Here is a 15,697-nt window from a genome sequence, read left to right as displayed (position 1 = left end):
AAAGATTGCTTAACATCCTATGGAAGAAACTTTTAATCTGTTGTTCATTTTGTAGGTTATTGAAGACAATGGTGTTCGAAGAGTTGTTGTGGTTCCTCAGGCACCAGAGTTTCATCCTGGTGGTCACACAGTCATCCATCGTTCTCCACATCCTCCTCTGCCTGGTTTCATTCCTGTACCAACCATGATGCCCCCTCCACCACGCCACATGTACTCACCAGTAACTGGAGCTGGAGACATGGCAACACAGTATATGACACAGTATCAGTCTTCACAAGTATATGGAGATGTAGGTAAGGATCTAAAAATATTCCTGTTTTATGGAGTTGGCTGTTTTTTGCTTGGATATAATAGGTACTATTACTATATAAAAGAAACAAAAAATGGTAACAATATCACAATCATTTTCTGTTATTCAAACACTATGTTACGGGAACTCTATTCAATACTCTGTAATGACCTATATGGGAAAAGATTCTAAAAAAGAGTGGATACATGTATATGTATAACTGATTCACTTTGCTGTACACCTGAAACTAACACAACATTGTAAATCAGCTCTACTCCAGTAAAAATTAATTTAAAAACAAAACAAAAAAACACTATGTTAAATGTTTCATCCTCATAATCACCTTTCAAGGCAGATGAGTAAACAGAAAATCAAAGAGGGGAAGTAACTTCTGTCATGCAGCAGTATTTATTTGGGGACACATTCAAACAAGAGGTCTTCTTTGTCCTGCTGCTCTCTAGGCTCTGAGGAAATTTTTTAGCCAGGAATAATCATGCTGCTGTTAAAACCTGAAGCCTCTGATGCCACTAACCAAAGTTGCTAGGTTCTGTAAGATACTGAAAAAAACAGTAAGACATAACATCTGCCCTCAGGGAGTTTAAATTTTGGGAAGAACAGACAACTACACACACACAAAATAATAATCTTATTCTTTCCTATGGCTTTAAATACCGTCTATATACTGACAGTTCTTAAATTTGTATCTTCAGTCAAAACCTCTCCTCTGAGTCACAGACTTCTATTTCTAACTGCCCTTTTTTTTTTTTTTTTGACCATGCTATGTGGCTTACGAGATCTCAGTTCCCCAACCAGGGATTGAACCCTGGGCCACAGCAGCAAAAGCCCGGAATCCTAACCACTAGGCCACCAGGGAACTCCCGTAAATGCCTTCTTGATAACTCCACTTAAATTGTCTTATACATCTCAGTTATAGCATTTTAAAACATAAATCTCAATGATGGAACCTGCTTTTCTCTGCCATCTTCATCCCGATAGATGGTACCACTGTCCACTCAGTTTGCTCAAGGGAAAACCAGATGTGGCCACATTTGATTCCTCCTCTTTCAACCCCCACTTCAACTGGCATCTACTTTCAGAAGTTTCCCAAATGAATCTAATTTTTCTCCACTGCTCCTCAGTTCTAGTCCACCATCAGCTCTTGTCAGGACAGCTGCAACAACAGCCTTCTAGTTGGTTTTCTGCTGTCATTCTTGCCACCCCCAACCATCCAGGCTCAGCCAGAGTAAGCATTTTAAAATATAAATCAGACCATTCTTCTGTTTAATGGATTTCAGTGACTTTCCATTGCACTTAGAATAAAATCCTAAACCCTTCTCCTGGACCAGGATTTCTCAACCTCGGCACTCTAGATCTTTGAGGAAGGATATCTTTATTGTGGAGGACAGAACTGTGCATTATAGGATATTTAGAAGAATCCCTGCCCTCTACCCACTAGATGCCAGTAGCACACACCTCCAGCCCTCACCCTGACTCGATTGTGACAACTAAAAATATCTCCAGACTTTCCAGATGACTCCTGGGGGCCAGGATTGACGCTGGTTGCAAACGGCTGCCCTGGACAAGATCCTGCCTTGTCCCACTTTTTCCCATGCATGTGCCCCACCTCCAGTTTTTCAGAACCAAGCTCTTTTCTTGCCTCAATGCTTCTGCAAATGGTGTTCTCTCTACCAGAAGTGCTCTTCCCCCTTTTCCATGCAAGGCTTCTTTATTTTTTTTTTTCTTTAGATTTCAGCTTTCAGAGAGATCTTCCCTAACCTATCCTTATCAGTCTCTAGCACTGAAACCTTTTGTTTCTTTCACAGAACTTAACACAATTTGATTTTTTTGTTCTTTTCTTGGATGTCTTTTCCCTTATTTAACTGTAAACCACCTAAGAACTGAATCTGTTTTATTCATCACTGTTTTCCTTGCATTTAATCAGTACCTGTCATTTATGCTTAGTAAATCTGTAGAAGAAATAACTCTAAATACAAAATTTAAATTGTGTAGCACAACCTGTAAGTAGTAGATGTATTATATATATTATGTAATATATTACCTTTTTTTCAAACTTATTTCTGTTGCCCAAGTAATGCATATTAATTCCATAGGTCTGAGTGTGGTTTGGTTTTCTGCATTTCTAACAAATTTCCAGGTGAGGCTCATGCAGTGGTCCAATGAACTTAATTTTATTTTATTTATTTATTTTTTTTTTGCGGTACGCGGGCCTCTCACTGTTGTGGCCTCTCCCATTGCGGAGCACAGGCTCTGGACGCGCAGGCTCAGCGGCCATGGCTCACGGGCCCAGCCGCTCCGCGGCACGTGTGATCTTCCCGGACCGGGGCACGAACCAGTGTCTCCTGCATTGGCAGGCGGACTTTCAACCACTGCGCCACCAGGGAAGCCCCTTCACCTCTTTTTAATTGGGTTATTTATCTTTTTGTTGAGTTGTAAATGTTTTTATGTATTTTGGATACAAGTCTCTTATCAGATATATGATTTGCAGATATTTTCTCCCATGTTGTCTCTTTACTTTTTTGATGGTATCCTTTGATGCAGAAAAGTTTTTAAATGAAGTCCACCTTATTTTCTCTTTGATTGCTTTGTATTTTTGGTGTCATATCTAAGAAATTATTATCAAATCCAAAGTTGTGCAGATATGTGCTTGTTTCCTTCCATAAGTTTTATAGTTTTAGCTCCTACATTTAGGTCTTTGATTCATTTTGAGTTAATTTTTGTGTATAATATGAAGTAAGGCTCTAAACTTACTCTTTTACTTGTATATATCCAAATTCCTGGGGTTTTATTTTAATATTGTGCATATCCTTACAGTATTCAAGAATATTATACTAATTTTCTTAAATCACTGATAAATTAAAACTTTACTGAGATTTTTGAGACTTTTCCTTTGAAAAATATTTTCCTCACTACAGATTTTAAATTTACAATGAAAATGAACTCTGAGGACAACTGATTTAACAATATTCATGAGGGTATTGATTTATATTATGTTGCTCTATGACTTATTAGAATGAATACATTCTAAGTCTCAGCCCTGAGTTTACAATATCTGAAAATGTAATACTCTGTACCTAGATTCTGTTATTAGTTAACAGTCCCACTCACTTCTTTTTGCTGACTCTTAAAACCTTATTTTTTTAGTGATGATTTGCTTTTTTTGAGTCATAAGGGAATTTAGGTAGGTGGAGATTTTCTGTTTCCTAGTTGATATGTTTGAAGTTGAAAGAGATGCTAAAAGTAATGGCTACAAAAGAGTAAAAGAAGAACTGTACACAGCTCAGTTCAGCTCTTATTCCTCACCTGTAATAGTCACAGCATACCAGCAAGCTGTTTCTATGGAGATTAATAGTTGAGAAAGGAGGAAGGAAAGAAGTGTCTATAAGATTACAGTTATAATCAAGTCACAAAGCTTGGTTCTCTCAGTTGGTGGAGACACAGAAATAGCTTTGTTATGCAAGATTATTCTTTGAAATATTTTACAATACATAAGTTCCTGTTCTTTTCTCATGCCATAAATGGGTTTGGAGACAGTGACCTTTTTAAATGTCTTATTTTTTATTTCTTCTCAGATGCCCACTCTACACATGGAAGGTCCAACTTTAGAGATGAAAGATCTAGTAAGACATATGAACGTTTGCAGAAAAAATTAAAGGATCGCCAAGGAACACAGAAGGATAAAATGAACAGTCCACCATCATCACCCCAGAAATGCCCTTCTCCCATAAATGAACATAATGGGCTTATGAAAGGGCAGAATGCTAGTGGTGTAAACATAGGATCAGCAAAGAACAAGTCAGGAAGGGGGAAAGGTGGTGCACAAATTGATACAGAAATAGAAGGTAACTATTTAAAATACAATATATTCTAATTGTACTTTTTATCATCATTTAACCTACTAAAAGTATATTCTAACCTTTCAGTCATTTCATCATGCTTCACATAAACTGTCGATTAATAGCCTAACACTTCTTAAATGTGACGGGAAAGTTTTAGAACCTAAATTGTTACTAGGGTATTTCTTTTTACATTTTGGGAAAGCTCAATTAATAATTTCACCTATATCTAAACTTTACTAACCAAGAGAAATTTCTCTCTGATAGGAAAACTCGAAGTTCATCCAGATTCCTTTCCTTCTTCTTTCTTTCTGGACCTAGATAAGGCTATGCTGATTTTTATCAAAACTCTTTAATCCTCCCAGCTTCTTTATACACAAGTCCTTGATAGCAACTAGTTCTGTCATTCACCAATCTATTTATATACTCTGTAGTTAGGATAGAGTATTGTCCGTTTCTTTCTTCAAAAGTTCTTTTGTTTCAAAATCCCCATGTTTCCCTTGGATCCTTCAACCTGTGACTTTCACCATATGAACTCTGAGCATTACTTCCTTTTCTTTAAAATTTCCATTCCCCATCAACAAATTTAATGCTTTAACAGCCTCTTGGCTTGCCTATTAACGTTTATCAAAATGTTCTCCCATATTTTTGAGACCTTCTGATCATTCTTTTCAGCACTGATGTTTCAGAAGAGTTAAGCTAAAGTTTCAGATACATCAGTGGTGGCTATAAGTTATGGTCAAGTCAATTATAGTCCTATTTTGGGAACCACAGTTAAGGCATGTCATGAAACAAATGCTTAGTTAACTTGTCATTAAGAGGTATGAGATTGGCAAATAAGGACTTTCCAGAGAGAGAATATTCTTTACTTTTTTTTTTAAGTATAAAAATATACTTTCCGTAAAACTTATTGACTAGTTCAGATGTATATAGTGGTATTATAATTAGTAATCATGGTTAAAACAGACATAGAAACTGAGGCAGAAGAACTCTAAAGAGCCACAAGCTGCTGAATATGAACTAAGAGGTAAAAACCAGACAATAAAACTCTCAAATACCAACCACTTGGTATATGTTTTAGAAGACATATTGGGAAGGGAGTGGGATGATTGCATTTAGGTTCATTTTTTGTTTTGTTTTGTTTTGAAGAAAAAGATGAAGAAACTAAAGCTTTTGAAGCACTTCTTTCCAACATTGTCAAACCAGTGGTAAGTATCTTATGTATTTTCTTGACATTTATATTTAGTATATTCATATAGGATTTTGGTATATTCAGGCCTTGTTTAAAACTTAACTATATGTAAGGAATGTGAGGTCAGTAGTGGATCAGTACAGATCTCACATAAGGTGAGATAGTTTAGTTTAATCAGTGAATCAGAATACTCAACCAAGAATTTTTAAACAAGGTTTTAATATATGCTCAATGACATTGGAAATGACTGGACCAAGCAAAGATCTAATAAGGAGTGTGGGTACAACTGATTATCATTTTTTTTAAAACCCATTTATATTATTTCCAAATTAAATATATCCAATTAACTCCATATACAAAAAGAGTTAAAATCAAACCATAGAAGAAAGTTAATATTCCCCAGTCCTTTTTTTGTGTAGATGTAATAGAAGAAATCAGAAAATCAGAAAAAGGTATGACAGCAAAACTGGCTACATCTGCATATTTTTAGAATAGCCTAAATAAAGGCTATCATTCTAATAGAAAAAATATTTCCATCAGATAAGAAAAAAGATTAAAGTGCTTGTACAAACTGAATTTTTTTTAATAAATTTATTTATTTATTTTTGGCAGCGTTGGGTCTTCGTTGCTGCACGAGGGCTTTCTCTAGGTGCAGCGAGTGGGGGCTACTCTTTGTTGTGGCGTGCAGGCTTCTCGTTGCAGTGGCTTCTCTTGTTGCAGAGCACAGGCTCTAGGTGGGCGGGCTTCAGTAGTTGTGGCTCGTGGGCTCAGTAGTCATGGCGCACAAGCTCTAGAGTGCAGGCTCAGTAGTTGTGGCGCACGGGGCTTAGTTGCTCCACAGCATGTGGGATCTTCCCGGACCAGGGCTCGAACAGCTTTTCTTCAAGAATGGTTTTGATCACTACCCAACAAAGACCACAAGCTTCCTCAAAAGTTAAAATATACTGTACATAATTCAACCACTTCTATTTTCATGTTTGCCTACTACCATTTAGTCTTTGTCAGTACTCACACGTATTTTTACACGGTCATGTCTATTTTCAGCTACTGTCTAGAAGTGGATTCAGAATGGAAGGATTGTGGGGACTTCCCTGGCAGTCCAGTGGTTAAGACTCCACACTTGCACTGCAGGGAGTGTGCGTTCGATCTCTGGTTGGGGAACTAAAATCCTGCATGCCATGTGGCATGGCCAAAAGATAAAACAATTTTTTTTAATTTTTTAAAATAAAAAATGGAAGAATTGTGTAGCAAAAAAAGAACTGAATTATTCAGGCCCTAGTCACTAGTTGAGTGACCTCAGACAAGTCACTTAACCTTTCTGAATGTGTTTCATCTATGAAATGAAGATAGTTATGTCTGTTTTGCCTGCTTTAGAGCATAATTATAAGGATCAAGTGAGGTGGATATAAAAGGAAATTTTACTTCTAAAGTAGCATACAAATAGAAGACATATTTCAGATGATTTCTGTATCTGTATTTTTAACCCTCATTATTCACCTTTCTCTAGAACCACATTTCCTGAAGCATCCTAAAGAATACCCAAGTTTGTATGTTTTGCCAACAACTAGAACTTCATCTAGAAAACCAAATTCTTCATCATTTTTCCTAAACTATTTTCTCTTCTCCATTGTTCCTCTAAAATAAAATTGGATTAGATCCCTTTAGTTTTCTAATTAGATCCCTTTAGTTTTCTAATTTCAGTATTTCCATCAATGAACACTTACTCATCCAGATTTCTCTGGCTCACAGTATCAGTATTATCTTAGATTTCTTCTTTACCTTTAATTCTCCCCATGCCAAACTGAATTGCAAGCTTTATCCTTTTTTTCGCTATAAATTTCTAGGATCTACTTTTTCCTGGACACACACACACACACACACACACACACACACTCACACTCACTCACTCACTCACTCCTTTACACAGGAATTTCACAGTACCTTAATGGCAGTCCACTTCTCTTTCTTCTTTACAACTGGTTACATCCTTCTGAAACCAGCACCAGAAAACAGCATTTTTAGGCATTTTTCAGACTACATTCATTCTCCTTGATCTCTCTCCAGTGTTTGACATTGCTGATCATTTCCTTGTTCTCCTATCATCCTTTTAATGGCCCACTATCTCTCTCTCTCTCTCTCTCCCCCTTAGTCTATGGTTTTCATGAACATGAAATTACTAGGTAACCTTTAAAAATACACACTCACACATGTTCCAGCAGCTTACCCATTTCTTTTCTACCGAAATTATATCCCATCCCAAATCCTTTAAAATTCTATTCAAAATTCACTTCTCATGAAGTTTTCCGCAGCAACCCTAGTGTAATATTTTGTGCCTTAACATTTATATGCAAGTAATAAAATATCTTTTTTAAAGAATGAGTTGGGACCAAGAGTTTATTCTGTAAAAATAGATTGTCTAGCAGTGTGTCTAATTTTTTTTTTTTAAGCTATACTTGGTAAATTCAACATAGTATCCTGGAAAAGTCTATTTAGTTTAAATTTTAATTGATAGTATTCTACCAGTGTTAATTTCTTAGTTTTGACAGAAATACATCATTATATAAAATGTTAACATTAGAGGAAGCTGGGTAGAAAGTATACAGAACTCTGTATCTATACTATCTTCCCAACTTTTCTGTAAATCTAGATTTATTCCCCAAAAAAAGCCATTTTAAATATACTGTATTTGATTAATTAAGGTAAACAGATCATTTCACTCATTTGTATAGATGACACCTGGAACCTAAAAGGTTGAGAGTTTAGTATCACCAAGCAAATTAGTGACAAGTCTTCTGTCTCCCTGCTTAGTCTTTTCTCTATTGCCTATACTTTTGATGATGTAATCAGTACCCACAAAGCCTAATAAGCTTTATAATGTAGATGCCAGTTAATGCTATTAACTTACCTACCTTCAGAATACTGTTCACTTCCCTGTTCTCACAGTTTTAACACAGTTATGATCATCCCATAAAATCAAGAAACTCTAAAGGGTACAGATATATGTATGTTAACAGTATGTTTGTTTAAAAAGGAAAGAAAACCTTACACAGTTACAGATTAATAGCCAGATGGACACTGGTTAAAACAAGGAATCACTTTTAAGTCCATTGTAAATGCAACATAGTACTGTACTAAGAGTTTTTAAAGACAGCATGACAGTAAATATTACATTTCCTGTGACTCAGCAGAAGCAAAATAAATACAGTAACAGTCTTCTAAACTTATTCAAGCTTTGAGAGCTTTGACAAGGAGAGAAAGTTATGCTTGTGTATAGACTGTTTATTCTGCCTAATTCAAGATAGGGGCTTCATCCTAGTGGTTAGTGGTTTTGTTTCTGTTTGTTTTATTGTCTTTGACTAAGATAGTCATTAAATGTAGATAATTTTAAAGCAAGCTTTTACATTAATGTCTGGGTATTGATATAATCTGATACCTTTCTTACCAATCTTTAGTTTAAATCAAATCCCTAGACTTTTTTTTCCTCTTTATTAGACTTTTTTTATAAAAGTAATCCAAAATGTAAAAATGCTATTAAGACCTCCTGTTTTTCTCTCATATCTCTCTTCATCCCACCACACATACTCACAAAATCCCCAAAGGTAAGGATTAGTACATTTTTACAGTACATTTTCAGATATTTGTATGCATTTTTTAATTTCTTTAACACAGCTGAAATCATAGCATATATATTGCTTTGCAGCTTCCGTTTTTCCTCCAGACCCTCACCACACTAGATACTAATCCAGTATTTCATCCATTAATTAATTTTAATCTTCCCTAACCCAGTGGATGAAAAGTAGTATCTTGTTTTAATTTACATTTATTTAATTATGAATGTAGTTAGATATATTTTATATCTTTTTATTTTAAATATTATTCAGTTATATTTCTTTGGACAGTCCATGTCCTTTGCTCATTTTTCTGTTGAGGCTTTGGCCTTTTTCTTATTGTTAGACACTTTCTAAAGTGAGGAAATGGAACCCTTTCAAGCATGTTACAAGTGGGTTTTTTCTGCCCTTCTTTTGACTGTATATGATGTTTACACTAATAGTTTTAGACAGCCCCGAATGGTCTTTAAACCTTTGTTGAACCTATCTGCCCTTGCACAGCAAATTGTATCTCATCTACAAAAGGACAGGTTTCTATTTGTGAGCCATTTTATGTAAGTAGATATATTTTATTTAAGCTTGAAACCCCATTAGATTTTTTTTTACTGTTTGTTGTACACATTACAGTTGTTTCAGAGAGCTTTCAAATATTATGTTTTTGCAGGCCTCAGACATCCAGGCAAGGACAGTAGTACTTACCTGGTCACCTCCTTCCAGCCTCATTAATGGCGAAACAGATGAGACTACTGTACCAGAGCTCTATGGTTATGAAATTCTGGTCTCAAGTACTGGAAAAGATGGGAAATATAAAAGTGTATATGCGTAGGTATTTGTTACGTTTTACTCCCTGCCATTATATAAGTTAATGGTTTATCAAAAACAGCTTAAAACTAATTCTGTGCTATTTTCCCTCTTCATGCTTTTATTTTGACTCTATAAGTTGACCAGTGATAGTAATTTCAATGTAAATAGTCCAGATGCTGGCTGGTTCACATTTCTGTCTACACTCCCTTGGAATAATCACTTTCATTGCCCACGTTCAGCTTTTTTATTTTTCAGTAGGCTCCCTAATAGATATTTCACTATTCACGTATTCCTGAGACATAAATATAAATTGTAGTATGTAGAAGCCAGGACCTGAAATGGAGAACTCTTATACTGTGAACTCATGCAATGTGATATTGCTCCTCTAGGGAGTTGGATTTAATTCTTATATGTACAAGCTCATATCCCATTGTAAAATGAATTTAGTGCCATTGTTCCTCATTTGTGTGTTGGTATGTTAATAATCATACTTTGAAAAAATCATAGTTCTCTTTTCTTGGTTCTAAAGCATATTATATACCAAGAAGCCTTAGGAAGTATCAGTGGCTAAAATTGTGACGTTTATGATTGATGGTTGTAAAATAAATTATTTTTCTCTTCTTATTCATATAGAAATTGCTTATTCTGATGAAAAAGAGTAAAGTCGATTACTAGTTAAAATTTCACCACCAGGAAGATTGTAAAGGATGTGGTTAGCCATTTGAATGATCATTATTAACACACAACACTGGATACATCAGCCTTCTTGGTATCTTTTTTCAAAAAAATAGCTAGTGTGGGGAAGAAAGGAAAGAGAAACTGCTCCAGTGACTGTCATCTAGCAACATAAGGTTATAAAAATGTCCTATCTCCTTCTCTCTTTTGAGACTTCCTTGTGTTTATTCTATTTCTTTTTCTTAAAAGAGACAAAACCTACCTAAGAGGTAAACAGAGGGTAAAGGAGCATCAACGTAAAGGTTTCTTTTTGTGTTAATGGCTGTTCTAGTTTGATATGGCTGCTTTCTAAGAGGAAGGATTTATCTCCGTTTGCAGCCTGACCAGAGAGCACAAGAGGGACATTAGTCAACCTTAGTCACCTTTTTTACCCTGCACCAATTAAGGTCTCCTTCTGAGGCTGCTACTACAACTGCCTGATTCATTAAGGTGTACTTCTATCAGTGAGACATGTTTCCTTTCTCATACGATTCACTGGCTTTGATTTGAGAAACAGGATAGCTGTGGAAGGAAAGTGGGAGGGAGGTGGGAGGTTGGAGGAAGAAGCCCATAAAGTGGCAAGGAGAGAAACTTAACTGAAGGAAATGAAACAGAGAACAGTGATTTAAAAGAAAAGGAAGAGAAAACAGGCTAGTTTGTTGGCTACATACCCAAATAATAGTTGTATCAAATGATTATTTAAGAAAATATGTGCCATTATATTTGAAAATTTAATAGTGGCCATAAAAAATGCTTTACCTTAAATTATGATTCAGTTTTTTTTTATCTACTCATTAAACTGTAACATTTTAAATAAAGTTCCATGTTATATTTTAAATAAAATCCAGTAGTGGCAGACTCCTTGTAGAAATTTGGTAGGTTTGATTTCAGTAGTACATGTGTTATTTAGCATTCTAATTATATACCAGTGGATTTTTAAATAATTGAAAATGGTTCTGTTTCTTCAGTAAGCTAAGTATCTTCCCTAACTCCACAGGGGGGGAAAAAAAGGTCTGGCTTACACAACTGATTTGCTTAGCATACCTTTTTGTTTTAAAGTGGTATTCAGGTACATGCTTAAGTTCGGCATATATCTTAATTACACAAATTGCATATTAGTGCAATCTGAATGTGGTTACAGTTGGAAAAGTAAGAAGCAGTATAATTTCATAAAGTACCACAAACTGTAGTGTACATAATACATATCCTCTGGAATGCTTTATCATACAACGAAATGTTGCCTTTTTTTTCCCCAGAGGAGAAGAAACCAGTGTCACTTTAAATGATCTCAAACCAGCTACAGATTACCATGCAAAGTAAGGAATTCCTATATGTTGCTTTTATATGATATAGCATAGGGTTTGTTTGTTTTTAATGATTTCCTTAAAAGTCTAGAATATAATTTAAATATTAATTTTGGATTAAAAACATGGGTTTTGTGGACTTTGATTTTTCTTGTGGTATAATTATCAACACTTTCCAAAAAAAACAAAAACATTTAACTCAAATGTTATAATGAAGTGGTAAATCACCCTGTTTGTAGGACCTAGGGATTAGAATGAATATACAGATAATATGTATAATATAGCTGTAATATCTAATTCAGCACTGGAAAATTGTCCCAGCTTTTGAAACTTTTACAAAACAGAATCATAAATAATATTTGCTACTTACATATTTTTACTCCATCCTATTTTGTACAAGTTTGGGATATTAAAACTCTGAGAATTTCATAACATTTAATTAGGATAACTTAGATACTACTGTTTTGTTCTGCACCGTTCTTCTTTTATAATTTACCGAAATTATTTTATAGACTCTAGGGTCTCCCCAGCTGGGACTCAGTATAACGATTTAGTCAGTCACCTCTTTTTAAAAATAACACTTGTAGTTGGGATTATTCCTATTAAACTATTAAATTAAGTCTTCAATTATACATCCTATGGATAAACCCAAAGTATCATCCAACCTAATATTTTTCAAACTGTGGATTGCAACCATTATTGAATCATAAAATTAATTTTGTGGGTTATATTCAGAATTTTTAAAGTTAAATATCAAATGGAATAGAAAGTATCAGTATATTACCCTAGTTAAGGATATTGTTTCAGGGTACTTGTGCATGCATGCGTGTATGTGTGTGTGTGTGTGTGTGTGTGTGTGTGTATAAATGCATATCTCAGAGACACAGTCACAGTTTAAAATGTATTCTTACTTTCGGCAGTCAGAAAAATATGAAAGCCCCTGGCCTATTCTATTTTTCTTTTTTTTAAGGGTCACCCTTTATTTCTGATATGCATATTTTCTCAATAGAACATTTAGAGGGCATCTTACTGACTTGCCCGTACTTAAATGTGATGCTATAGAATGGTAGGATACAGTGATTCTATCTGCAGGTTAAAACAATTTATTCTATCACCTTAGAGTCCAGGCAGAATACAATTCTATAAAGGGAACTCCTTCCGAAGCTGAAACCTTTACCACCTTGAGCTGTGAACCTGACATACCTAATCCACCAAGGATAGCCAATCGGACCAAAAATTCACTCACTTTGCAATGGAAGGTAAGAATATTCTCTAGAGTATTTCCAACTGGACATTTGTTTTCCTTTTTTTTCTTCTGTAGTATTAAACTTCATTTGTTTTTGGAGACAAAAAGGTTTAAGCTAAATTGCTCTTGCTCTTCACATGTATTAAATAGGCATTTGTTCCTTATAAAATAACACTCTTATTAGTGTTATTAACACTCATCAGTTTTCCTTACTGATGTATAGCAGAAAAGATTGATTTATAATTAGCAGCCCTTATACTGAATTTGTGATGACACTGCAATGTGTAATTCTCAGGCTCATTACTACTTTCTATAATACTCTGTAATGACACCTTTATATCCTGAATTTTATCCTAAAATGAGATTCATAATAACTAGACTCATAGTTTTTAAAATATTAATATGTCTTAAAGGAGGAATAAAATTATTTTTAATAGAATAATATATTTTTGATATATAAATATTTGTGCCCAGCTACACAAGAAGATGTAATGAAATGGAAAGACACTAGATAGAATTGGTAATTCACACACCACAGACATCATTGTCATTGGTGACATGATTTTCTGAAATGATACCTAGGTCTTGGTAAATTTTTGAATAAAATTAAGTACAAGCTTTCCCAACTTGCATAGTAGTTGCATTTGGGGGAATACAGTAACTGTTAAAACTATACCACAAATACCTTGTAAAATGGAATTAGGGTCTAGGCAGTAATAATTATAAACAGATATTTCACCTGTATGGATGTCCAGAAGCACATTCAGAAGTCCTAGAGGAAAAGAACAATTCTTCATTGTACTGAAATGAAGGTGAAATTCTTTAGTTTTAGAGTGATTAAATACTGGGGAAAAAATGACCAAAAAAGCTGAAATTTTCACCACTGAAAATTAACAGATTGGTGAATTAGCAGTCTTAGGCGGTTGACACGTGGAGTCTAGAAGCAGAGATCCAGACAGTATGCCCTCTTGGAGTTCCTTTCAGAACACTAGTTCTTTCACTTTTTAGTGTATTACACAATATCACTTTCAGATTGTAAGTTGAGTTTTAATGAAAATGACAGGATCTATCCCAGGAGCTTAAAGCTGATAAAACCTTCTGATAAAAGGCAGTTTATTTATTTATTTTTTTAAAGGATTATAGGGCTTCCCTGCTGACTCAGTGGTTAAGGATCTGCCTGCCAATGCAGGGGACATGGGTTCGAGCCCTGGTCTGGGAAGATCCCACATGCCGCGGAGCAACTAAGCCCGTGCGCCGCAAGTACTGAGCCTGTGCTCTAGAGCTCACAAGCCGCAACTACTGAAGCCTGCACGCCTAGAGCCTGTGCTCTGCAACAAGAGAAGCCACCGCAGTGAGAAGCCCGTGCACGGCAACAAAGAGTAGACCCCGCTCGTCGCAGCTAGAGAAAGCCCACACAGCAACAAAGACCCAACACAGCCAAAAATAATAAATTTTTTTTTAAAAATTATAAAAGTTAAGAGATCTTGAGAAAAGAGATTGTTCAGTGTTCATAAAAATTTGAGTAGCCTCTTGATTTGTTTTATCTTCTTGAAGTTAAAAGGATTATAGGATACGCATGTATTTCTGTATTCTCTGTGCACATTTTTGCAGGGCTAAATCCCAGAGAACATCTGCAACACACAATAGATGCCTTAGATTGGATCGTCACAATATCTTTTATAAAAGTACTAATTTGTACTCATTTTGTTTGTTTTTTGGTGTTTGTTTTAGGCACCTAGTGACAATGGTTCTAAAATCCAAAGTTTTATTTTAGAATGGGATGAGGTAAGTACATTTAAACTTTTTAAATTAGGCTAAAATGTATGCATATCCTCAGGCAGAAATACCTTTTTGTTTATGAGTCAGCTGATGGTGTTCTTAGAAACCATTACTGACGTTTTCAACTAAACCACCATCAAAGCTATCACTTGGTTAATTAACTGGATGGAATATTTTCTTTCACATCAGCCTTAAAGGCAAGCATGTTCATTTACTGTGACTGCTTTAACAAATTACCACAAACTGAGTGGCTTAAAACAACACTTTTATTCTCTTAATAATTCTCGAAACCAGAAATCCAAAATAGCTTTCACTGGGCCAAAATCAAGGTGTCACCACAGCCGTGCTTACTCCAGGGACTCTAGAGCAGAACGCATTTCCTTGCCTTTTCCAGCTCTGGAGGCTGTGCTCATTACTTGGTTCATGGCCACATCAGATTGCCTTTTCTCCCCCTGCTGCCATTATCACATGGCCTTCCTCTTCTGTCTTCAAGTCCTTCTCTGCTTCCATCTTAAAAAGGACACTTGTAATTCCATTTAGGACCCACCCAGATAATCCAGGATAATCTCTCCACATCTCAAGAGCCTTACCTTAACCATATTTGTACAGTTCCTGCTACCATGTGAGGTAACATTCACAGGTTCCTGGGATTAGGATCTGGGTAACTTCGGGGGCTGTTATTCAGCCTACCACAGCAAACATACTGGGCTTTATTGTTTAGTACTTTGTTTTACTGTCATTTATATATATCATGTTCTCTTTTGCGCTGCTGCTTCACTGCAGCTAAGAGGAGGGGCCAGAGGGAGTAGAAGAAATTCCACTGATAATTTGGGAATTCAAATTGAGGCACAACCCAAGTAAGTTTTATTCCAGAAGGTCTAAGAGAATTCAGAATTAGGAAGTCTAT

The 15,697-nt window shown here is 35.4% G+C and overlaps 1 protein-coding gene and 1 long non-coding RNA gene across 6 annotated transcripts in view; one reads left to right on the top strand and one right to left on the bottom strand.

Moving 5' to 3' along the window:
• FNDC3A (fibronectin type III domain containing 3A) overlaps positions 1-15,697 on the top strand; it is a 160,816-nt gene that overhangs the window by 107,996 nt on the left and 37,123 nt on the right. For all 4 annotated transcript variants that reach the window (XM_033843362.2, XM_019936589.2, XM_073795186.1 and 1 more), the window contains 7 exons: positions 56-293; positions 3,880-4,149; positions 5,293-5,351; positions 9,608-9,765; positions 11,718-11,777; positions 12,886-13,024; positions 14,743-14,796. In XM_033843362.2, coding sequence (XP_033699253.1) covers positions 56-293; positions 3,880-4,149; positions 5,293-5,351; positions 9,608-9,765; positions 11,718-11,777; positions 12,886-13,024; positions 14,743-14,796 — 978 coding nt within the window. The remainder of the gene's footprint in view (positions 1-55; positions 294-3,879; positions 4,150-5,292; positions 5,352-9,607; positions 9,766-11,717; positions 11,778-12,885; positions 13,025-14,742; positions 14,797-15,697) is intronic.
• Positions 5,545-15,697, bottom strand: part of LOC141277036 (uncharacterized) — a 56,985-nt gene continuing 46,832 nt past the window's right edge. Inside the window, exons 2-6 of one of the 2 annotated variants that reach the window (XR_012327661.1) lie at positions 13,751-13,783; positions 9,643-9,731; positions 8,245-8,318; positions 7,277-7,325; positions 5,545-6,215 (exon numbers count right to left, since the gene is read on the bottom strand). This is a non-coding gene — a long non-coding RNA (uncharacterized lncRNA). Of the gene's footprint in view, positions 6,237-7,276; positions 7,326-8,244; positions 8,319-9,642; positions 9,732-13,750; positions 13,784-15,697 lie in introns of both variants that reach the window. The other variant, XR_012327660.1, reaches the window with a different exon arrangement.

Source organism: Tursiops truncatus, chromosome 18 (assembly GCF_011762595.2).
Source record: "Tursiops truncatus isolate mTurTru1 chromosome 18, mTurTru1.mat.Y, whole genome shotgun sequence".
In the NCBI taxonomy this organism is placed as follows: Eukaryota; Metazoa; Chordata; class Mammalia; order Artiodactyla; family Delphinidae; genus Tursiops; species Tursiops truncatus.
The sequence above is the reverse complement of the archived record's forward strand: the minus strand, read 5'-3'. Positions and strand labels throughout refer to the sequence as shown.